Source organism: Pseudopodoces humilis, chromosome 27 (genome assembly GCF_049639895.1).
Source record: "Pseudopodoces humilis isolate 2021_Gansu_Grassland_sample_001 chromosome 27, ASM4963989v1, whole genome shotgun sequence".
In the NCBI taxonomy this organism is placed as follows: Eukaryota; Metazoa; Chordata; class Aves; order Passeriformes; family Paridae; genus Pseudopodoces; species Pseudopodoces humilis.
The window spans coordinates 4,566,281-4,590,093 of NC_142226.1; the positions used below are offsets into that span (position 1 = coordinate 4,566,281).

Here is a 23,813-nt window from a genome sequence, read left to right on the forward strand (position 1 = left end):
GCTGAGGGAGCTCCGTGCTCACCCACAGGAGGAGCCCGGGGGGTTTCCAGGTGTGCCCACCTCACAGTGTTTAGTTACAGGAATTACACAAATTTCATATATAGTTTTCTCTGTGGCCCAATTAGACAAATATCTCCCTATCTATAATATAAAAAATACAGAGATTTGCCGTTTTTGGAAGTAAAATGTGCATTATCCGACTGTGAGCAGGAGGTAAACCTGAAAACCTGGTGCTGTTAGAGCTTCCATCACCACTGGCAGCTGGAGCCAATCTTTCTCCACCCCAAACCACCCCAAGGCAGGAAAAACCCAGAATTCAGCCCATGTTTCTCATGGAAAATAAAGTATTTCAAGTAAAGATGAAGTTGGGTTTCAGCATTTCAGAGCTCTGAGATCAGTCAGTACAATGCAAACCAAACCTGTGCAACAGCAGCTGTGCTTCCTGCTCCAAAAAAATCCACCCCAGTTCCCATCTTTGGGCTCTTGTTGCTTTTTTTTTTGTTGTTGTTTTTAATCCTTTGAAATACCGCTAGCAGTTCTTCAAAACAAAAAAAAAAAAATCTAGACAAAGGGAAGCAGCAGGAAAAAAAAAAATAACTTCCCAGCAGTGAGAGAACTTCTCATTTTTCTGTCCATTTTCAGTATTTTTCATCAAAGAACTGGTCCTGGGTTCACCAGGACTGTCCACCTGAAGGAGGAAGGCCAGGGCTAAACTTTGCTCTTGGCATATTAAAGAGTCTTTAATAAAGAGTAACATGTGCAAAAAAAAGAAAAAAAAAAAAAAAAAAAGGAAAAAGAAAAAGAAAAAAAAAAAAGAAAAATAATTAAAAAAATTTAAATAGATCAACCCACGTTTTGCAGAATTACTGTGGCCAGAACAGCTCCCTCCTCTCTGTGTCTTTACCCAACCCAAGGCCAGAGTACCCGAGGTAAAAACTGCATTGGGGAGACACCACCACAAAGAAGAAGCCACCAAGAGGTGCCACCTGTCACCTCTGTGTCCATCCTGCCTCCAAAGACAAGGTGAGCAGCAGCCCAAAGGAACAAGGAGCAGAAATTCCCCTTCTCTCCGGGACCGTGGTTTGTATTTGTAGAGTTTTCCTAACCAGGTGGAGTGGGTGTCCAGCCTTCCCAGCCAGGACCAGCAGCTGCTCTCCCATACTTTCCAGAAAGTTTGTGGTGGTTTTTTGGGGCTTATTTTTTGAGGATTTTCCCCAGGATTATAGCTGGAATCCTTCCATGGGAGCCTCAGATTGCTGGAAGATGTATTGCTGCTGGTTCTCATCCACCTGGGGAGCCACGGCCGCGTCGTCCTCCACCCCAAAGTAGTGCTCGATCAAATCAAAGGCTTTCTGGTAGATCTCCTGGTTCTCGTGGCTCTGGAGGAATTCTATCTTATCCAAACCTTTTGAGGAAAAAAAAAAAAAAAAGTGGAATGGGATGAAACAAATCCACATCTCCATCTCTGAAAGAATTCTATGAGCAGAACACCTAAATCCAATTGTTCCAAAGCTGCCCTTGGATCTCATCACTGCCAAGCCACTTTAGCTCTTCCAGATGTGCTCCCAGCTGCAGGCTAATCCCAGATTCCAGTGGAATTAAAAATGAGGAATTTGGTGGCTGCAGGGGGTAGGGAGGAGCAGGGCCTGTCCCAGGAGCCTCCAGCTTTCACTGCCCCAATTAAATCCACATTTAGCATTTCTGCTGCACAGAAAGCACCAACGCACAGTGCACCCTCAGGAATTCCAGGAATTATCCTTCCAGGGAGAATCAGGACACTCAGAGTAATGACAGGGCAAAGCACATTGTCAGCTCACAGGGAGTTTCAGACCAAAATAGGAACTTGCTCCTCCTCAAAGCATCGAGAGGAGGACAGAAAAAAAAAATAATAAATAAAAAAACCCCATCAGCACCAAATTAAGTCACTCCAGGGAAAGGCAAAGTCTCCCTGGATTTCCAGTGTAAAAACTGGGTACAGTCAGAGCCATTTTAGACCCAGAACTGTCACTTTTTATTTAGCTCAGCTCATTATTCCTGGTTAATATTTCCACCTGGTGCAAGCCACGATTTTCAGCTTGGACTCCAGGTCAGAGTTTTAATTCCAAATATTTTCTCATCACCCACTAAATGAGTCTGAAAAGATTTTGGAACAAATATAATACATTTTGGAATATAATAAACCCTTCAAACAGAGCAGAAAAGCAACCAAGAGACTGCTGCAGTGCCCAGAGCCCCACCTACCATAGGCCTCCTCAATCAGGCTGCAGTAGGGGTTGATCCCAGTCCCACTCTGGTTGGCTTCCTGCTCTCCCAGCCTCAGGATGTTTTCCAGCCCATTCAAGGCCACCAGAACAATCTTGGAGTCCATGACAGTCAGCAGGTCACACAGAGGTTTGATACAACCCAAATTCACCAGGTACCTGCAGAGAGAGAGCAGCACCAGCATCACTGTGTGTTCAGCAGCTGGGAAGCATCACCTTTGCTCCACTGGAAAGCAAAGGAAAGAAGTTCAACTGAAATCCAGAAATTTACCTTAAAATACACATTTACTGCTCTGCAAAGTTCATTTTGATCCGTTTATTTGCATTTGTACACAGCCCTGTTTTCAGAAATCTCTTTTTTTTTAAGGAAAGGAGCCACTTTTGAAATCCTGGTGCTACTCAAGTTAAATCCAGACTAGAATTTAATCTGTCATTAAGTTTGGACATTTAGCCTCAACTACCCAAAGAGAGATGGAGAAAGTTTGGGATTAGATTATCCTCATCCAGAAGGAAATTACAAATTACAGTCCAGCTCTGCCTGCCTCAGTTACTCTCCAGAATTTCTCCAAATTCCTCCTTTGCCTGGAAATTCCCCTCAAGGCAAAGCTCCCAGGAATTCAGCCAGGGATCCCCCAGGAGGAGACCCTCAGGGAATACCTGATCTGCTCAGGAGTCCCTCCCGAGGTGGCGTTGGTGATGGCCCAGGCTGCCTCTTTCCTCGTGCGGAATTCTGCTTTCTGCAGGATTTCAATCAGCACCGGGAAAATATTGGCATCTATGACTGCCTGGGAAGAGAGGGCAGGGAGAGGGGTTGGGATTGGCAGCACTTCCCAGAAGGCTTCCCAGCACCTGAAAGAAACCTCCACCTCCATATCCCAATGTGAAGAACTTCCCAAGCTGCACCCTGCAGTGGTTCCTGTGCTTTGTTCTTCAGACAAATCCTATTAAAAGCAGATATTCCCTAACCAGCACAGCAGGCAATCCCTGGAATTTCATCAATACTGTGGGAATGCTGAAAGCTCTGCTCCGCTTCCCTGTGTAGATCAGGAAAAGGATAATTAAACCTCAACGAGCTCCAGCTCTTCAAAGGGATTGAGGATGGAGAAATAGGGGCTGTATCTCCTCTAATTCCAGTGATCCAACCTGTGGGATTCAATCCATGTGCTGCTGCCACTCCCAATTTCCATTCCCATTTTTTAGCTCATTTGGCAGCAGCAAATTTGCAAATGACTGCAGAGTAAGAGATGAACCAATCCTAAGGGTCAGGGCGAGGAAAAAGCTGCAAATCCTTAATGCTGAGCTTGGAAGCTGGGATCACTGCAGGCAGGCTGGAGAAGACTCTACCTGGATTTGTGCTCTGTTCCCTGCTGTGATGTTGGATATGGTCCAGCATGCCTCTTTCCTGATGGATTCCTTGGGACTGCTCAATAAATGGAGGAGGCAAGGCAGGGCTGAGCAGTTTAGAATCACCTTTGGGAGAAAGGAAGCAGAAATGAGATCACCAGTGCCAGGCCCTGCATTCCCTGCAGGAAATCCCTCTCCTCTCACCTGGGTCTGGATGTCATCCCCTGTTACGATGTTGCCAACTGCTCGAAGTGCTGGGGAGGCCACTTTGTAATCGTTGTGCCTGCAGGAAAATTGTGCCAAGAGAAACCCAAATCCATCAGATCCCTGAGATATTCATGATGTTCCCTCCCCATGATCCCATCTGCATGATTTCCTTAGGATTCCACCCCCTGCCATACAGAACACAGGGTAAGCTGAGCATAGAGCATATTGCCACTGAAAACAAAGTTGCAACACAGTTTGATCCTTTGCATCTTGACTCCCATCTCCTTTTCCAGATTTTGGAGGAACAAAGCCAGGCTGATTTCTCCTAGCCATTATTCTTTGATTTGCCTCATAACCAGGCTTCCATTTGAAGTTTGAGAGCACACAACACTCTGCAATCATTAAGGAAATCTGGGAAAGGAGAGAGAAAGTTCTTCCCAGTTGTCTCTGTAGTTGGCCCACACTCAAAAAATGGCCGAATTTCACAAATTTATATGGATAATGTGTCTTTTATCAGCCAATTTATCATTTTTGGGGCAGATGCTGAGACCAACACAGGTATCTTTTCATAGTCTAGAGAAAAACTGGATAATCTTTGGCTCAGGAAGGCAAGCCAGCAAATTCCAGCTGTGAACCTGCTCCAGATCAGCTCAAGTGCCTGGATCCCATGTGCACAGGGGGTTTGGCTCTGATGGGATTTGGATGGGTTCTCAGTCTCCTGACAGATACTCACATTAAGAGCTCCACCAGCCTCCTGCACACCCCTGAGTCCACCACAGCCTGGATCTTCTCGTTGGGACCATCGGACAGGTAGGACAGAGCCCAGCACGCGTCTGCCAGCAGGTCAGAGTCACTGTTGAACAACAATCGGGACAACACTGGCAGGCAGGGGGACACCTGCAACAACAGCCACCACCCAGGGTTAGTCACCAGGCCAGGACCACCACACCTGCAGGAAAACACCTCCTGCTCGTGCTGACTGCCCAGATAAAATCCTGGATGGCCACAGATCCCTTCTCCCAGTCAGCAGCTCCTCATCAGCACCCAAAGCCACCTCAAGAGCTTTGTTGCTGCACTCAAATGACACTGAGGAATTCCACTGAGCTTTGGGAGCTCCTGTAAGAGTTCTGCTCCATTTCTGACTCTCAGTATTTAGACCAAGTTCACCTCAATAAGTCGATTTATATTTGCACTTAATTCAGATTTCACCCCTCACCACAGGCTTCCCAGCTTTGCTATGTGAAGTTTCACTTAAAAGAGGTGAAAACACGCTGATTTAAAACATTTTTGTGTAGCCAAAGGAGGATGAGATCCCTGAAAAGCCAGCAGGACCTTTAGTTAGGTTCCCTGGACAGGGAAAGGGAAGATACCACAACTCACAGGAGTGAGTGCTAAAATGTTTTTTTAGCATTTCCAGGTCTCAGAATTGGTCATCATTGAAGACTCAAAATTCCAGAGTTCATAAGAAAATGGTTGAGAGAAACTTCCTAGGGAAGCCTGGGCCTGTACCTTATTTGAGGGGTCCCAGCAAAAAAGTTAGGAAAAATTAAATATCCAGATCAACCTGAGCAGGAAAAACCTCACCCTGTGCCCTCCTCAAGTTCAACAGTCCAAAATAACCTAAACATCTTCACTGGGTGTCTCCCCACCACCTGGCTGCCAACAAGGCATTTCTTCTCACCTTATCGAATTCAGGAGGTGGACTCTTTCCTCTGCACAGGTTGGACAAGGCCCAGACAGCATTTCGTGTCATTGTCAGCCTGGTGGATGTGGTGAGGAGCCTGAACAGAGAATTACCAGGGGTTATTGTCCTTGATGTGTAAGCAGAGGGAACCAAAAGAATTAAAACATTTAGTTCCAATTCCAATTCAGCCCAGCCATCACCAGAAACCAAGTGATACAAACTGCTCAGTCTGAGCTCAGGGTGAGTCCTGTGGGGTGAGGAGTCAGGCTGAGCCCTGGCTGACACCAGAAGCAGCAAAACCAGCCATCTGGGACAAAGCCACACTTCTCCAGGGTGGGATGAAGATTAATTCTTGCCAGGAAAACAAGAGCCCAGGCCTGACAGATCCACGTTATCACAATGCTAAGGGAGGTGGTGTGAGAGACCTGACTCCAATCCCAACAAATCCACAGCCCAAGCAGAGAGCAGGAGCTGAGGGACACCCTGTGACTCCAGAAGGAGCAGCACCCACCTCACCCCCAGAGCAGTGTGAAGGAATGTCATCCACAGATTCCCTCTCCTCTGCACCGGAGGTTTGATTCCCAGGGATCCCACACTGCCAGGGAATCTGTGGGCCCCGCTCCAACACTGCTGCCCTGGTACAATGGGAATCCCAGAACTCCTCATGGCTACTCACATTAATAAGGGAGGAAGAATGGCACAGTTAAGGACATAATCTCTACACACAGAGCTGTCTCCAGCAATGTTCCCCAAGGCCCAGACAGCCTGAAAGGAAACAGCAACAGTTTTAGCATCCAGTTTCTAAAAGGGAGAAGCAGGCAGTGTGCTGAGAAAGCAATTTTCCTGTAATTCCGGGCAACAGTCTGTGCTCTGCAGCCAGTTGGGATCACTCAATTTAAGCACTGCATTTTTAACGTGAAATTTACTCTGAAATCCCAGAGCAAGGAGTGATCCTTACCTGCTCCTGAACGTCCTCAAAGTCAGAGTTTAAGAGCTCTATAAATATGGGAACTGCCCCAGCCTCAATGACTATTTTGGTTTGTTGGGAAGTCCCCGAGGCGATGTTCGTCAGGGCCCACGCAGCCTCAAACTGAAAGGAGTGACAAATAAAATAAAATAAAATATAATAAAATAAAATATAATAAAAGCAGCCTGATTCAGCAAAATAGCTCTCATTACATTCTGCCTACAATTCTGCTAAAAAGGTTTTGTGAAAGAAAGGAAGAGAGCATCTCAATACTCAAAGGATTTTATTTTCTTGAGCAATAAAAGAGCCATAGCTGCTCAAAGGATGAGCAAGAGATGTCACCAAAATGTCATTTCCCCTCCACAACCATTTCCCAGCAAGAAAAGTGAAGGCACAGAGTGCAGAAACACACAAAATAGAATTTTTTTTGTATTTCATCCAACATCCCAAAGATGCTGCGAGTTCAAGGGAAGTTGAATGGAATTTCCCTGCTTTTGCTTCTCTTTTTGTGGTTTAAAACCAGATTTCTATCCAGTTCTTCTGGAAATTAAGCCACTCTGGCCAGAGGGCAGGGAGAAAGAGGAAAGCAGTCACCAACTTGGATCAAATTCCATGTATGGAAGTCTCTTTAACCCCTCCAAAGAAACCAGGACTTACTACCAAGCTGGAAGGAATCTCAGGAAGCCACCCAGGCCTTCCTTCAGCCCCAGGCAGGATCAGCACTGGCCAAACCCATTTCTAACATTTCCTGGCCTCTGCTTAAAAGCCTCCAGCAATGGAGGTTTTTCTTCCCACAGTTTCTTCCTGCAGGTTTATCCCATGGCTCCAGCAGCTCCCAGCAGAAATATCAGCTACAGGAAGGCCAAAATCTCTTCAGCTGCAGCTGAATTAGGTGATTTTTGCCAGAATTTTTCCAATAATTTAATTCAGAGCAATTTACTTTTTTTTTTTGCCTAAGCATTACAGACTAGTTTTGTCTTTTATAGATCACATACACTGCATTTCTGGGGTTCAAAATATCATTTTCCCCTGACAGCACCTGTGGGTTCACAGGTTAAACAGCTGCACACCCTGAAGAATTGGTAACAGAATCTCCTTTACCTGTAATGTGCAATTTTCACTTCTTTTCAGAAATTCCACGAATCTCTCCACCACTCCCTGAGTGTTTATCACCTCATCTATTGGAGGATTTGGCTCTGAAACAGCAAGGCAGTGTCAGGGAGTGAACAGGCCTCATGCAGGGGAGTAACAAGCCTCAAGTGTTAATTTAATTATCTCAAACTGGACTGAACCCAGCAGGGCAGCTTGGCAGAATCATTTTCAAATCACACAGTTGACAATCATCAGCAATACAAGAGATTATCACATTTCTAGATTATGGATATTTTTTTTCCCCAACCTGCAAAGCTTTTGTGCACAAACCCTTATAAAGGTAGGATCTCTGTTGGATCCTGGGGCAGGGATGAGTTATTTTTACCTTTGGAGAGTAATTTCCTGAATTTCTGAGTGGTTGCTAGCTGTAGGTCAGGGTCATCTGAGAAAAGCATCTCCACCATCTCTCCTGTGATCAATCCCTCCTGAAAAGATGCAGAGGAGAAGAGAGAAATGGTTTCATTGCAGACTGAGACTATTTCAGGCACCACAGACAAGACATCCTGCCATGATCTGGGCTCAGCCAGAAACCCAAGGATTCAAAACTGGGGATCCCAGCACAGCATTGAATTCCTGACAGACTCTTCCAGGTCACATTTCCAACACTGGTGGGGAGAATGGGATAAAAGGGGAGGACACTGGAGGAGGATTTTGAACATGCAGCTGGGAATAACCCTTGATAAACCAGAGTGAGCAGCAGGATAGGGATTCCCTGGCATGGGCTGAGCTTTGCAGGGCTCCACTTATGTCCCTCTGGATCTCCCAGGAATAAATTTTCCCCTCAAGAGTAAATTTCCTCTTTACGTTTTAGCCAAGGCTTTGTGGCTGTTCCAGCTGCCCGCACCAACTTACACAAACATTCTTGAAAGTAAGGGAATAAAAACCTTGGAGTTTGGCAGTTCCATGCAATCACACAATCCCAGGATGGTTTGGGTTGGAAGGAGCTTAGAGATCATCCAGTTCCACCCCCTGCCAAGGGCAGGGACATCTTTCACTATCCCAGGGTGCTCCAACCCCCATCCAACCTGGGATAACTCCAGGGGTGGGGCAGCCACAGCTTCTCTGGGGATCTCTGCAGGGCCTCACCAAAGCATTAAATCTGTCTGAAGGCACCTTACCCCACACGTTGTGGAAGTAACGTAGGAATCCACCAGGAGACTGTCAAACATGGAGTCATCCTCATTGATCAGCTCCACATTCCTTCTTTTGAAGAGCTGGTGGGGACCAAAACACAGAGAATGTTATTAGAAAGCAAGGATGAACAGGCTCCACAACTCAACATTCTTGTTCCTCAACCAACATCCTTCCTGGAGTGAACCCGAGTAAAAAGTGGCCATTAACAGCAGCTCTGCACTCTCAGGATTAGTCTGGCACACAAACCTGCTAAGTCTTGCCCTCAAATATGCAAATGCCCAAATCACTGAGCCACGGGGGCAGGCAAATGCAGAATTTGACCAAAATCAGGAAAAAGCAGCTTGGATACGGTAGCTAATAAAGCAAATATTTAGTTCCACACACATCACTTGGGAATCACCTCGTGCTTCCAAAAAAGAAATACACTCAGGGTTAAGAAATACATGCAGGCCATACTTCCACTTGCTCTACCTGTTTCTCCAGGAAATAATCTCATTCACTAATTATATCTAAAAAAAACCCACCACCACCACCTTTAAAATCAAGGATCTGTGAACAAAAGAAAAAAAGAAACCCTGAGTAGCCCAAGAACAAAATGCTTGGAAAGCTCTCCACGTGAGCAGGGCCCAGAGGGAAAAAAAAAGAGAAAAAAAGCAAGATCTCAGTTAGAAATTAAAAAATAAGGACTGTCAACAAACTTTAATGCACAGATCCTTGAAGATTCCAGTTGGGCAGCAGCACGGTGTGGGCTGTGGGAAGGCTGAACACAACCTGCTCAGGGTGACAGCTACCTGCTGCTCTCGTTTCTGTTTGCGCAGCTGAATCCCTTCCTCTTCTCTCCTCCGGCGCATTTCTTCGGGATTTAGGGCTTTGTTCTTGTAGCTCTTCATTCGATAGTTTTCTGTGAAAACAGGAGGAATTCTGCCTCAGGGTTCCTGTCACTGATTCTGTGTGTCCTTCCCATATGCACAAAGCATGGAATAACCAGGTGAAACACATTTATTTGCTCCCAGTGCCTTTGGTTTTTAGCAGGAATTTTTATTTCCCTGCTATCAGCACGGCATTTTTTTCCCAGACATTTTTTTTCCCAGAGAGCAAAAACGCAACAGGATGAAGGCATGGAGTTTATAACAAGAACAGAGCAGAGCTGTAGGTGAGGGACAGGCCATGTGTGTCCCACCAGGTGTTCAGGACCTGACCTACTTCTGCTGCTGTTTCAGAGCTGACAAATGCAGCAATTCCAACCTGATTCCTCCCGAGTTTCCCTCCCAGCCAGGGTAGGGATACTCCAGTTTCTGGCACAGCTGAAGGCAGCCAGGGCCAAGCTGTAACTGAAGTATGGAAGGATAAAACCTCTTGCTGCTCCAGCTGGAACCCACTGCTTTAAGCATGGCAAAACTCCCCAAATTCTCCCATTATTGACATTATTTGCACATCTCTACCTTTCTCAGGATAAACCTGAGACCCAACTCGCCCTGAACCAAGTTACTCCTTCAGAACTCATTAGAAAACAAATATTTTTTGGTTTTTTTCCCAGCTGCTAAGGGCAGGTGGAAGTTTGAAGTTTTATCTGCTCCTCATTTCAAGCCTGAGGCACCCTCAGCCCAGTGGCTCACAGAAAGTTTCAGTCCCACTTATCAACTGCCTCCAGCCACCCTGGTGCCCTTCCAAGATCAACTGGAGAACTGTCAGACCCAAAAGTCCACAGCCAACCCAAGAAAAAACATCTACTAAATACAAATATCCAGCTTTTCATTACTAAGGAGAGAGAGAAAAAATAACTGGGAAAAAAACCAATATTTTAACAGGAGAGGAAACAAAATACTTTCAGTTCTATGACTTCCCAAAACCAGCTAAAAAGACACCAAAAAAGAGAAAAATCTACAGCCTTTAGTGGTTTATATCTTACCATACAATAGCCAGGTGTCACCTAGATATAGATTTTAATTCAGAAAATACGTTTAAGCACCACTGTTATGTTTTTATTTTTATTTCCACCCTATTGTGGCTCATGCAGCCACATGGAAGAGTAAGAGTTGACAGCTTAATTCTCCAAACAATTTAAGAATTTTAATCCTCCTTTTGGAAAGCAAAGCCTCCAATTAAAAGGTGGTTTTGAAGTAAAGGAGGAAGGAAAAGTGAGGATACACAGGATTACCAGGCAGTCACATAAATAGCCAAGTGACACATGAGAGTTCAGCTGCCTCCCAACTCAGCTGTGCCAGAAAGAGCCAGACTCAGGAACACTCAGCACCTTGTCCTTTAAGGTTTGGTGGGTTTTTTTTATCCCAGAGCATCAAGAACTGTGATCCTGCAGGGAAATCCCAAGGATAACTCTTCAGGGTTGGTTGTCACAAAATTCCCTGGTTTTTCTCCCACAGTTTATCCCTGCAGATGGTTTCCATTGGTTTTTTCCCAGCCCATCATCTCTGGCAATGCTTTAATGGCAGGAGAATGCTGATTTGGGACATTCCACCCCATTTCCATGGCAATGGGTGTGAGAAACGCAGGATTGGGACCTCCCAGTGAGCTCCTGACTCAGGAATTAAACACAGCAGGACAAACTCTGTGTTTGGAATGTTTCAGTACCAAACATCCAGCTCATTTTTGTTAACTCTAAATTCCAATCGGTGGGAATATCCCCAAAGCCATTAATCAGGATCTGGGAGCACCTGGGCTGTCAGGAATGGGGAAGGAATCCTCTGCTCCTAAGCAATTGATGCAGGGAAGAGACTCCAGCCACAGATTTTCATTTTACTCTGGAAACTTTTCCTTTTACAGAAGGTCCAGTGGACACTGAACTAAAATCCTCAAAGTTCACTCAAGAAAACAACAAATCTTGCAAGATTCATTCCATTTTAAAAAGTTCTGATCCAGCTTGGACAAAACATCCCTTCTGCTTTAGGAATCCCACAGTTCCCCAAGTTGTGCCTTTTGTATCTCCCTGGATTAGCAAACTTCATTCATGGCTCCAGGAAAAAAATAATAATTAAAAAAAAAAATCAGTATTTGCATTTCAAACTTAAGGATGAAACTGAACTGAACAACACCTTCCCAATTTCCTGTGCAAAGAAAACCCCCTCAGGAGCTGGAAGAAATTTGGACCCTCTTGGCTTCACTGAAGGGAAAAAAAAATCCTCCAGCTGTCACGAAGTTACGAATCCAAGCTGCCACACTCATAAATTGGAGGATGAGAAGGTATTTACCACTCAAAAGAAAGGAAAAACGGGGTTAAAGTTTGATTTTGAAGGCTCAGCAGGGCACTCAAATCCCTGTAAAGCCACTACAAGCTATGGCAGGAAACTCTAATTCCACAGTTGTTACTTTAACAGCTTCTGGATGTTCCTGGATCAGGAATTCAACCCTGCCTCTTCCCGATTTTCTGCAAGAAGCTTTTGCTTCCAACATTTTATTCAGCTGCTGATTAAACCCTGGGAGCTGAGTCACTGCAGGACTTGTGCTGCTGAGTCAGGGAGAGCTGAGCCTGCGCTGCGAGACCTGACACGGCTCTTTTGAAGCCAAAACGCCCTTACCCACAGGGAATATTCCACAGGGAATCTTCCAAAGGTGGCTGGGAACACACAGCCCGGCCAGGAGGGCTGACAGCTGCTCTTTGCAGTGGGGAAGGGTTGGGGAATTATGCAAGTATAAATAAATACACTTGAGGAACTTCATCAGCACTAATCTGTCAATTAGTGCCTGCTGGGGACATTCCCAGCTCTTAGGTGACCTCCAAAGGCCCTTTCCATCCAAGTTTTCCCTGGGATGGGATGAAGTTGGTGATTTATAATTTAAACTCCTCTAAATTAGTCATACTGCAACAAAATAAATTAAATGAACTGCTGGAGTTCATGGGGCAAACCTCATTCCTCATATTTCTCCACTTCCCTGAAATCCCAGAGGATCCTCCCATCTCTTCCTAACTTAATTAACATCTCCAGAGGATTTTCCTAAGAAAAAAAAATGTGTCCAGAACAACTTTATTAAGTGGATTGAAACCCTAGAAAAAGAAGGCTAAATCATCTGTACTACTTAAATAGAAATCAAATTAATAAACACATAAAATGTGCAAAAGGACAGCTCTGAACTGCTATCAGAAATCAGTCAAAACCACATTTTTTTTACTGTCACCACTAGTTTAGCAGTGAATTAATAGAATAAAATAAAAGGAAAAAATTCACTTTGTTTGCTCAGAAGACAGAGCAAACAAAGCTGAACAGGAGAACAACTACCCAAAAAAATCCTGTCACATAACCCCAACCCCAACCCTGGAATTTTGCATTTAAACCCTGGAAAAGCAGGGGAATTCTGCTGTGCTGACACTACGGCAGGGCTGGTTTGTTCTCACAGGGGTTATTGGAGTGTTTGGCACCACCAAAGTCCCGCAGAGGCTCTTCCAGAGCTGTCTTGGAGCAGCCTGGCCCCGTCCCTGGGCTCTGGGACACGCTGTGCTGGTAAATCCCTGAGCCCCGCAGTTATTTTGGCTCGTTCAGCTCCCGGCAGCCAGGGATGTGATATCACCACTGGAATGTGCAGTGCTGGGAGGGGGAAGGGAGAGGCAGAAATTCTCTTTGGGGGAAATTCACTCTCAAGACAGCATTTGCTTCTCGTTCCCGAGGGTCAAGAGAAGATTAGGAAGCCTTTAGGAATGTCCCTGCCCTGATGGAAAAACAACCCAGCAACTCCTCAATCCAGTTCTCAATGCTTCCTCCTCCTGATTTGATTTTTTTCATCCCAAAATTTGAGGGCTTTAAGTTCTCTTCTGGTTTATCCATTCTGAACATTCAGATTTCCTTTAAAAATGGACTGATCAAGCACAAGTGTCAGCTGAGAGTCACTCGGAACAGTCCCTAAAACAGGAAAAAACTTTAACTGAATCCACTCAGACTCGACCCAGGAAAGTTAGGGATTAAAACCAACCAGAAACACTCAGAGATAATTACAGAGGGATATAAAATTCCAAATAAATCCAACCCTTCCAACGTGTGCTTTGCCTCAGAAACAAACAGGACTGTGTGATTTGCTAAGCAGATTTATCTGGACCTCCCCAGCCCCAGAACTGAAAGCCTGAAGGAATCAGGATTTCCCTCTTGCAGGATTTTAATGATGAAAGTCTCCCCCTTGACAAAGTTCATGTTTGCTCTCCTGAACTAAAGCAAACAAAGCCCAAAACAGCCAATTAACTGTTAAATTCATCAGCCACGGGGGTTTTATTAAGAATTGAGCATTAATACTGCTCCATGGGTTAAACCAAGATGTCATTTGCATGGCAAATAAGGAACAAACTAATGATAATTTCCAACAGTATCATTAACTTAAAAAGAAAGAAAAAAGCAGCCTTAGCTTGTTTCAAAATAATTCAAACACGGGGGATATTAAACTCTTACAGTGGTGGGAAGAAGGAGAAGCTTCTGTGCACAAAATTCTCAGCTTCACATAAAACTTCTCCAAGAGTCTCCAGACATTCCTGCCAGGCCCCAGGACATTTTTCTCCTCGGAGCTGCCAGCCCAGGTTTTACATCTCAAGCCATAAATTAATATTTCAAAGCTGCTCAGGGCTGGGAGGTGCAGCAGCCACACACAGATGTGGTCAGTGACTTCTCCTGGAACACCACAGGAGGATTTGGAGGCAGCAGAAAAGTTCCTGATGAGATCCCAGCAAGCAAGATCCCACCTCACAGGGCATTTCTGAAGCTTCACCGAATCCCTGGTTTGGAAGGAGCTGAAAGCTCATCCAGTGCCACCCCTGCCATAGGAGCGAAATCTTCCCCTGTCCCAGGTTGCTCCAAGCCCTGTCCAACCTGGCCTGGGATAATTCCAGGGTTGGGCCAGTCACAGGGAAGAATTTCTTCCCAATATCCAACCTAAATTTGCCACTTTAAATCCATTAAGCTTCTGAAACAGCTCTGGCTAAAAGAAAATATTGCAGGTGAAAAGTGGAAACATTTAAATCCTTATTTCCACAAGATCCTCAGTCAATTTGAAGGAAAACACAGCTGCTACAGCCTTGGCTTTTCTATTTCATCCTTCCAAAGCCTGTCTTCCTACAGGAATCCTTTGAAAAGAAAAAAGAAATAAAAAAGAAAGGCCACCTCTCCTCCCCGATCTGGGACCTCCCACATCAGGCACATCCAAACAAAAAGCTTCTGAAATTAAAACACTTTTTGAAGGGGTAACACTGGGCCGGGATTTATTTGCAGGGGACAGAGACCTGCCTGCAAGAGGTGACACTCCTTCCCATCAGTGTCCTGTCACCCGCGGTGACACAGGGACAGCACGTGCACAGCGACACTGAGGGCTCAAGCTTTGCTTTAATCAAAGTCACAACAACCAAAGCCTCAGATTTCCCAATCCGAAAGGTTATCAGACCTGCGAAGAGGTTTGCTGGATTCTCACTTGAGAGGTCAGAATGGAAACGGAGCAGCGATCTGACAGCCGGGGTCAGCCCGGTGAGGCTTCAACAGCAGCAGGAACAGCCCCAAATAGCCCCAAGTTACAGCGCTGACAGCCCCAAACTGGACTCTCGGAGCTCTCCCGAACCAAGCCCGGGGTTTTGCAGCACTGACACCCCCAAATCTCCGCTATTTCACCATTAACCCCCGCCCCGCCCCGCAGCCCCCCAAAGTCGCTGTTGGCGCTGCCCGAAGCGGTCACAACCCCCGGGCCGCCCTCAGCGAGAGCCCCCTGAAGGCCCCCGCGCCCCCACAGCCGCCGGGAGCGGCCCCGGGATGACTCAGCGGCCGCGCCGGGCCCGCCGCCCTCAGCCCCGGGAGCGCCCGGGACGCCGGTGAGAGGCGAGGGCGGCGGCAACGCAGGGCGGACGGGCTGTGCGCCGTGCCCAGCCTCGGAGCGCCTCCTCCGGCTCCACCCCATCCCCTCGGCCGTGCCCGGTGCTCCTCGGGCCGCGCCCGCCCCTCAGGGCCCTCACCCATCGCGGCGGCTGCGGCAGCGGCTCCGGTGGTGGTGGCGGCGGCCAAAATATGGCGGCACCGGGCGGGGCGCGGGCCGGACGGCGGCCGCGCGGGGCCAAAGTTGTGCGCGCGGAGAGCGGCGGGGCGCGGCCGCGGGCCTCGGGCGCCCCCAGCGATCGGGGGCGGAACTACCCCGGCGGTCCTGTCCTGTCACCTGTCCTGTCACTTGTCCTGTCACTCGTGTCCTGTCACTCGTGTCCTGTCACTTGTCCTGTCACCTGTCCTGTCACTTGTCCTGTCACTCGTGTCCTGTCACTCGTGTCCTGTCACTTGTCCTGTCACCTGTCCTGTCACTTGTCCTGTCACTCGTGTCCTGTCACTCGTGTCCTGTCACTCGTCCTGTCACTCGTGTCCTGTCACTCGTGTCCTGTCACTCGTGTCCTGTCACCTGTCCTGTCACTTGTCCTGTCACTTGTCCTGTCACTCGTGTCCTGTCACTCGTCCTGTCACTCGTGTCCTGCCCCTCGTGTCCTGTCACCTGTCCTGTCACTTGTCCTGTCACTCGTGTCCTGTCACCTGTCACTCATGTCCTGTCACTTGTGTCCCATCACTTGGGTTCTGTCCCCTGTCCTGCCATTCATGTCCCTCATTCGTGTCCCCTTCCCTTGGCTGCAAGAAGGGGAAGAGCTGGTGGAGCCCAGCATTCCTCACAAGCAGCATCCCTTAGGGATCCTTGGGACAAAATCCCTCCAGTGCCAGCAGCCCCGTGGTGTCATGGAATGTGGGAATATCCCAATGGATGGTGCTTCCCACCCAGCCAGGCTCACGGGTGATGTGCCAGGCAGAAACAAGCTCTGAGTCACACTGGGTGGGTTTGTGGGGTCACTCAGAGCCCTGAAAAGCGGGGGACAGAGTTTGAGGAGCCTGGGGCAGTGGGGGCTCCTTTCCCTCTCCTGAGGGAGATGAAAGAAAAATTGTGTCATCCTCACCCTACAGGAAATGAGAACACCGGGGACAGGCAGAGACTCTGAGAACTCCTTTAATTGCTGTTAACTGCAAGTCTGTAAAAGGTTTGGAGAAAGTCATTGTTACAAAACTACCAGCTGTTAGAATTGTTCCTGGTTTGTCACCCCAGCTAGAAAAGGCTCAGGGAGATGCGGAATAGTTCAAGAACAGAGAATATTGCACAACCAACCCAATGGTTAATTCAACTAAAGAAGAAAAGAAAGTGACACAGGTGCTGCACCCTCGAGCTCTGCTGTAGGATCAGCTGGGACTCACACCAGCCCCAGGTCCCCACTGGTGTCCTCTGTCCCCTGCCCACCATAATCTGAGCCAGGACAAGGTGAGGCTCTGCTGGACCCACCACTCCCCAGGCAGGAGCAGAGCTGTCCCCAGGGCTTTGTCAGGACAGGGATGCTCCCACCAGGAGTCACCCCAAAGGAGGAAAACCCAACCCCAAAACCCCAACTCTTGCCAAGTGCGCCTCGTTCAATGCTGTCCAAACCCAGCAGGAAACCCCCACCCCCAGTGGAGCAGCCCTGGAAGGGGCAGGACAAAGGCAGAAAGTGTCACCCCACCACCCCAAAGGCCAGGGAGAGCAGCAAGGGCACTGTCCCCTTGGGGTAACTGAGCATCAGCAGCATCTCCTGCTGTGACAAGGAAACTGCCCCAAAAAGAGGCTGTGGGGCTGAAGCAAGTGTTGCAAGCAGTCTCGGGGACTGAACTGAAGGAACCCAAGCGAGCACAGCAAAGCTCGTGGTGGCTGCAGGGCCTGGCACGGGTGGGACAGGGTCAGATGGGGACACACAGCCTCAGCCAGCAGGGACCACCTGGATTTGGGAGCCTCTCCCTCCCCAGGCTGGTCAAGCAGAGGTTGAAGTGGTCAGTGGGTCAGGCTGGGCCTTTGCAAAGGCAGAACTAGGCACCAACATGAGGAGTTCTGTTCTTCTGCTCCCAGGTGACCCAAACCACTGCCAGCCCAGCAGGGCTCGAGTAAGAGCAAGCCACGAGGATTTTGCTTGGAGAATTTAACTAGAAAGACACAAAACCCAGTGCAGGAAGGTGGTGCAGCTGCAAAGGGGGGAGCAGCAGGCCGTGGCTCTTCGAGGAACTGCTGGAAACGGGAGTTTCCTTGAGAAAAAGCTTCCAAGACAAAAAGCCAGGCAGAAACTCAGGGTTTGGCAGGGGTTGGCTCCTTCTAGGGTCAAAGCCATGAGCCAAGTGCCTTTTTCTGCAGCACCTCCAGACCTCAGGCCCTCCCTGGGTGTTGCTTTCTGGGTGGGAATTGCGGAGCAGCGAGCGGAGCAGGCACAGCCACATCCAGGAGCCTCTCAGCTGTAGGTTACACGTGCACACACAAGCAAGGAAGGAGCCAGCTGGCAGCCTGGCAGCACCCAACACACCTGGCAGGGCTCTGAGTGCCCAGCTGGCCCCAGGGACCCCTCACTCTGCTTCTTCCTGACACATCAGGGGCAGTTTTGGCTTGGCCAGTCTCTAGGACCTCTGCAGAAGTCGGGCTCCTGTGTGCCAGTGACCTCCTGCTTCCTCCTCCTGGATCTGAAGGGGTCACTTGCTGCCCAGAGGTTTTAGCAGGAATCTAACTCCTCCAGCCTGGAACTGCAACCCCCAGCACAGTCACACACAAAGGAACAGCCGGTCCGTGATTGAATTCACATTCGATGGTGGAAATGAGCCTGTGACACACACTGGAAGCAGCTGCTTTATTCCCAGTCTTCCCACTCTTCATCTTCCAGCTGCAAACAAAAGGAAATTAATTTCTGAACTATTTCCGAGCTTGTTTCTGTAACTCAACAGCTCCTCCTGTCCAGGGCACCGGAGCCAGCACAAAGCCTGATGTATCCTCACACTCCCACACCTTCCCAAGAGGGATCTGCCTGCTCTGCTCCCCTTGGGAAGCCTGCACACTCATCCCACCAGCCCCACTCTGCTGATGCAGCAGCACCCTGCGGGGCTGGTGATGATTTTGGGGGGCAGTTGTGCTTCCCCTGACTCACCTCCCCAGACATTTCCACCTTCGAGAGCGCCAGCTGCACCTCCTCTTCCGTCATGTCCAGATCAAAGTCCTTTTCCCAGTCCTCGCTGATATCTGTGCTGGAGCCTGGAAGCACAAACATCCCCACTGAGCCACCAGAGCTGTCCCCAAAGCCCTGGAATTCCCAAGGCTCACAGCTACCACAGCGTGCCTGAGGAGGGAAAGCCTCCACATTCCTAGGAACAGCTCCCTGACAGAGATGGGATGGACTGAGCCTGTGTCCCTCACAGCCAGGACTGGTGCAGAACAAGAGGGAGAGGTGGGTGCTGAAACATTTTCTCCTCTGGCCTGGGAGAACTAGAATGTGTCAAGTTCCAGTCACACAGAAAATGCAGCAGATATGGAAGGACGGGAGGGATTTAGATATGGGGACTGTCATTGTCCCAGCAGGGACACTTCTGGGGATGACAGGTAGAGGGGAAGGAATCCCCACATTCCCTCCACATAACACAGCCTTTCCTGGCATCCAGGGAACAAAAGTCTGGTTTGCTCAGCCAGCAGACCTTTGATGTCTTTCCTCTCCCTCACCACCACAAACCCAGAGCCCTTTCCCCAAGAGCTGCCCCTCCCAGTGAGTTCCCAGGCCCCACACAAACCTTTCTTGCCATTGTTGGAGGGGGTGGATTTGCCACTATCTGAGTTGAGCTCGAAGACTCGCAGGTCTGTGGGCCCTTCCTCTCTCAGAGTCTCTGTCCTGCCTTTGCTCTCCAGCTCTCTGAGCTCTGTTCCTGCTGCCGGCTCCGAGGATGCTGCTGATTCCTCGGCAGGTGCAGAAGGATGAGCAGCTTCTGAGGGCTTTGCCAGGGAGCTCTGCTCTTCCAAGGTGGCCTCCACCAGCCTCTGGGAGAGGTCCCCGGTGCCCGTGGGTGCAGCTGCAGTCTGTAGCTGGGTGGCAGGCACAGAGGCAGGGTTTGCAATCTGAGTCACAAGGGACACGCTCTCGCTGCTCTCCGAGGGGCTCTGCTCCACTGGGACCAGCTCTGGGGGCAGCACAGCCCAGCTCTCCCCGGAGGGGCCCTTGGGAGCAGCGGGGTGGTTTCCCTCCGGGGCTGCTGGGGCGGGTTCTTTCTGTGCTGCTCCTGGAAATGTGATGTTTGCACAAGGCAGGGGGGACATCCCCAAGAACTCCTCTGTAGGGAGGCAGAAGAGAAGTGAGAGATGTTTCAGCAAGTGCAGCAGCAGCTGGGCTGGGAGCTGGATTTCACAGAATCACAGGATGTCCTGAGCTGGGAGGAGTCCACAGGGATCATCCAGTCCAACCCCTGGCCCTGCACAGGCATCCCAACAATCCCACCCTGTGCATCCCTGAAAGCACTGTCCTGGAGCTCTGGCAGCTTTGGGGCTGTGCCCATGCCCTGGAGTGCCCCAGAACCCTCAGGGGGAAGAGCATTTTCCTGATATCCAACCTAAACCACCCTGAGACAGCTCCAGACATTCCCTCAGATCCCATCACTGGTCACAGGGCAGAGATCAGAGCTGCCCCTTCACTGCCCATTGGCATTTGTGGGATTGAGGAGGAGCCATCACCCCAGGACAAATTCTCTACAAACCTCCCAGAGCCCCAAAACCTATCTCACCTTCATCCTCCTCCCAGCCTGGCTCCTCCTGGTGCATGCTCTGCTCCGCTCGCTGCTTCAGAGCCTCCCTCCGGGCTTCATCCTGCAGGGAATTCAACACCAGCAGCCACTCACATCCCCAGTCCCTTTCTTCCCCCAGGCATTTTGGCATCACTGATTCCAAGGAGTCAGCCCAGATCCCTGTTTTCCCAGGAAAAGCACCCCCAGTGAGCCCCCCAGCCTGGCCCACCTGCTCCAGGCGATGCAATTTGTAGAAGTAGCGCTGCCAGAACTCCAAGTGGGAAACAGCCACAGGAACCTGGGAAAGAGATCAGGGAAAGGGATGAGCCCCTCAGAGACAGAGCTGCAGCTGCTGCTGTGCCCCTCTCTCCTCCCAAAGCCTGCAGCTCCTATTTTATTCCAACCATTTTTCCATAGTTTACCACACAACCACAGCTGTTTCCATTCCAGCTGCAGGGGACAAACAGCTCAGGGCTTTCCTGCAGCGATCCCCAAGTCAGGAATTCCCCAGGCAGGGCCTCACCATTTTGGTGTAGAGTGCCCGGATGGAAGGGCTGGTTGCCAGCAGCTCTGCAATCTCCCCTTTCTTCTCCTCCAGGCTGAACTGAGAGAGCCAGGCCTCGAGCAGCTCAGCGGGGCCTGTTTGGGACAAGCACAGGGATAACAATCCTTGGCACAAGCCAGAGTTTGGGGAAGTTTCATTGGAGAGATGCTAGGGCAAAGGAGGAGAGAGAGACAGGGCTCAGAACCCCTCCACCAGTCCAAGGCACCTATTTAAACCAGGCCAGTAAATTCAGCCTAAGCTGATCCTTGAGGTTAAGAGCCGGATCTGCTCTTTATAGCTGATCCCAACTACGGCCAAGTACTGGTGGCCAAAGGCTTCAGGGAATTCCAGCTGGCCCCCAGACCCTCTAGGGACAGCCCCCTGCACCCCCCTGCACCCTCCCATACCATCAGGCTCGTTGCAGTAGGTGGCTGGGTCGGACTGGAGGCTGTAGAGACGAGCCTGGAGGAGACACACGGGGACAGCTGTCAGGGGAGGGCCAGCAGCAGAGCTGGGGGACAGGGCTCAGATGCCACACCCCAGAATGAGACAATCACCTTGGCACTGTCGTAGGGCTCGGTGGTACCTGAGGGTGTTGCCATCAGTGTGATAACGTCACAGTCAATGGTCTTGTCCGGTGAGGGAGCAAAGGTATCCGAGATGACCCCCAGGAAGTCAGACAGCCCCTTCCTCACCTTCTCAGTGGCACCTGAGGAGCCTTCCGCCCTCTTCGAGGGAAGAGGCAGTACAGTGTCAGTAACATCCCAGAATTTCTGGCTAGGATCCTTAAGAAAGCAGGATCTCTCCCTTCAGGAAAGTGCTGTGGAGGAGGCTGGGCTGGAAGGATTTGGTGGGAGGCACCTGCCCCGAGGACAACTGAGGCCTTGTGGGAAGGACACAGCCAGGTTTGGGGTTGCCTGGTTTGGGACTGTCCCAGCGGCAGCTGTGCAGGGCCGAGGCTCACAGCTCGTGTGGAGAGCTGTGTCACCCTACAGTGACACTGCCAGCGTCACCTCTGCTCAGCACAGTGCAGAGGGAACCACAGGGACCTTCTGTGCTCACCCACAAGTGCACAGAGTCACAGGACAAGGGGGAATGGCCTCAAGCTGAAGGAAGGTGGGGTTAGACGGGATATTGGGAAGGAATTCTTCTCTGTGAGGGTGGTGGGATGGAATTCCCAGAGAAGCTGTGGTTGTTCCATCCCTGGAATTATCCCAGGCCGGGTTGGACAGGGCTTGGAGCATCCTGGGATGGTGGAAGCTGTCCCTACCCATGGCAGGGTGGCACTGGATGATGTTTAAGCTCTCCCAGCCCCTACTCACTGCCAGCTTGTCCTTGACCACGCTGGCGGTGGCGGCAATGGTGCAGGCGGTGTCGTGCTGCACCACCTGGGTGAACTCAGCCAGGTCCCGCTTCATGAATTCCAGAGCCTCTGTGGACTGCAAGGAGACAGCAGATGCATTCTCCAGACTTTTGGATCCCCAACAAAGCCATGATCGCTCCCAGCACGTTACAAAATCTCAAGTGGGAGAGTTTAGCCCAACTGAGCCCTCAGCCCAGCCTGGGCAACGCGTAACACCAGAATAACCTGAATAACAACTGCATCTGCTATGCCCAAAACACATTCCAGGAGGTTTTTAACCCAAAACTAGAAAAAACACAGGTTGGGAAAAGCCTGGGTTTAAGTTTTGTGTATAATTAACACAAGCAGGAAATTACACACCACAAAGCGACGCTGGAAGCACAACCCTCTCTGCTCAAGGGGTAATTTTCACATGACACAGCCCAACATGACCCAGTGTTCGCACAGCCAGAAGATCCCCAGAAAATCCATCCCAGTTTGGGGAGACCCTCCCGGGCTGTGCTGCAGCCCCACAGCCTCGCTGGGCTCCCGGGGCCGCCCCGCAGGTCCCGCCCGCCCGCTCCCGGCCCATCCCGGCGGTTCCCACCTTCTCCTTGACGGCCTGGTAGCTCTGCTGGAGCCAGCTCCGCCACCAGCCCCCGTCCTCCCTGCGGGGACAGGACACGGCGTCACGACACAGCCACACGAGCACGGAGCCCACACCCACACCCAGATCCCACATCCCAACCCCAAACCAGGATCCCAGACCGAGCTGCCACATCCCAGATCCCACATCCCGACCTCAGATCCCAAACCCAGAGCCAGAGCTAGACTGCAGATTCAAACCCGAGATTCTGATCCCAGATCTCGATCCCAGACCCAGATCCCGACCCCGATCCTAATCCCAGATCCCAGATCCAGACCCAGATCCGGACCCCGATCCCATACACAGACCCCAGACCCAGACCGAGATCCAGATCCCAGATCCCGACCCCGATCCCAGACCCCAGATCCCGACCCCGATCCCAGATCCAGACCCCAGATCCCGATCCCAGATCCAGACCCCAGACCCCTGATCCCGATCCCACACACAGACCCCAGATCCCAGATCCCGATCCCAGATCCAGACCCCAGATCCCGATCCCACACACAGACCCCAGACCCCTGATCCCGATCCCACACACAGACCCCAGACCCCAGACCCCGATCCCACACACAGACCCCAGACCCCTGATCCCGATCCCACACACAGACCCCAGATCCCAGATCCCGACCCCGATCCCAGATCCAGACCCCAGATCCCGACCCCGATCCCAGATCCAGACCCCAGATCCCAGATCCCGATCCCACACACAGACCCCAGATCCCAGATCCAAACCGCAGCTTCAGAGCCGGACTCCAGATCCCGACTCCAAACCCAGATCCAGACCCTGACCCCAGATTCCGTCCCCCAAGCCCCAGCCCCGCCCCGGTCCCCCCCTCGCCGCCGCCCATCCCCACTGCGATCCCGGTCCCGGTCTCGGTCCCACCGCCCCCCGGCCGTGCCCCTCTCACCCCTCCGCCATCTTGGCGGTGTGACGTCACCAATATTTACCGACCCCTCACCCCGCGGGCCCCGCCCCGGAGCCTCTCTGA

At 50.3% G+C, this 23,813-nt stretch overlaps 2 protein-coding genes across 6 annotated transcripts; both read right to left on the reverse strand.

Annotated features, from left to right (window-relative positions):
• Window positions 1–326: 326 nt before the first annotated feature.
• Window positions 327–18,204, reverse strand: KPNA6 (karyopherin subunit alpha 6). 5 transcript variants are annotated; one of them, XM_014258516.2, is made up of 14 exons: window positions 18,066–18,204; window positions 9,541–9,650; window positions 8,734–8,829; window positions 7,941–8,040; window positions 7,565–7,659; window positions 6,455–6,586; window positions 6,173–6,261; window positions 5,494–5,593; window positions 4,546–4,709; window positions 3,810–3,888; window positions 3,606–3,731; window positions 2,919–3,046; window positions 2,242–2,420; window positions 327–1,405 (listed from the first exon to the last, which is right to left on the reverse strand). In XM_014258516.2, the coding sequence occupies exons 2-14, from the start codon at window positions 9,637–9,639 to the stop codon at window positions 1,221–1,223; spliced, it is 1,572 nt and encodes a 523-aa protein (XP_014113991.1). In that variant the 5' UTR covers window positions 9,640–9,650; window positions 18,066–18,204; the 3' UTR covers window positions 327–1,220. The 5 variants fall into 5 exon arrangements, with proteins under 5 accessions (XP_014113991.1, XP_087923493.1, XP_005529813.2 ...); XM_088067367.1 differs by having other exon boundaries at window positions 9,448–9,650; XM_005529756.3 differs by lacking the exon at window positions 18,066–18,204 and adding an exon at window positions 15,678–15,759.
• On the reverse strand, window positions 16,684–23,767 carry BSDC1 (BSD domain containing 1). The gene is made up of 11 exons (XM_005529755.3): window positions 23,733–23,767; window positions 22,786–22,846; window positions 22,159–22,275; window positions 21,394–21,564; window positions 21,244–21,298; window positions 20,816–20,931; window positions 20,522–20,590; window positions 20,293–20,374; window positions 19,312–19,845; window positions 18,678–18,781; window positions 16,684–18,416 (listed from the first exon to the last, which is right to left on the reverse strand). Exons 1-11 carry the CDS (start codon window positions 23,741–23,743, stop codon window positions 18,384–18,386), a joined length of 1,353 nt encoding a protein of 450 aa, XP_005529812.1. The 5' UTR covers window positions 23,744–23,767; the 3' UTR covers window positions 16,684–18,383.
• Window positions 23,768–23,813: the final 46 nt, after the last annotated feature.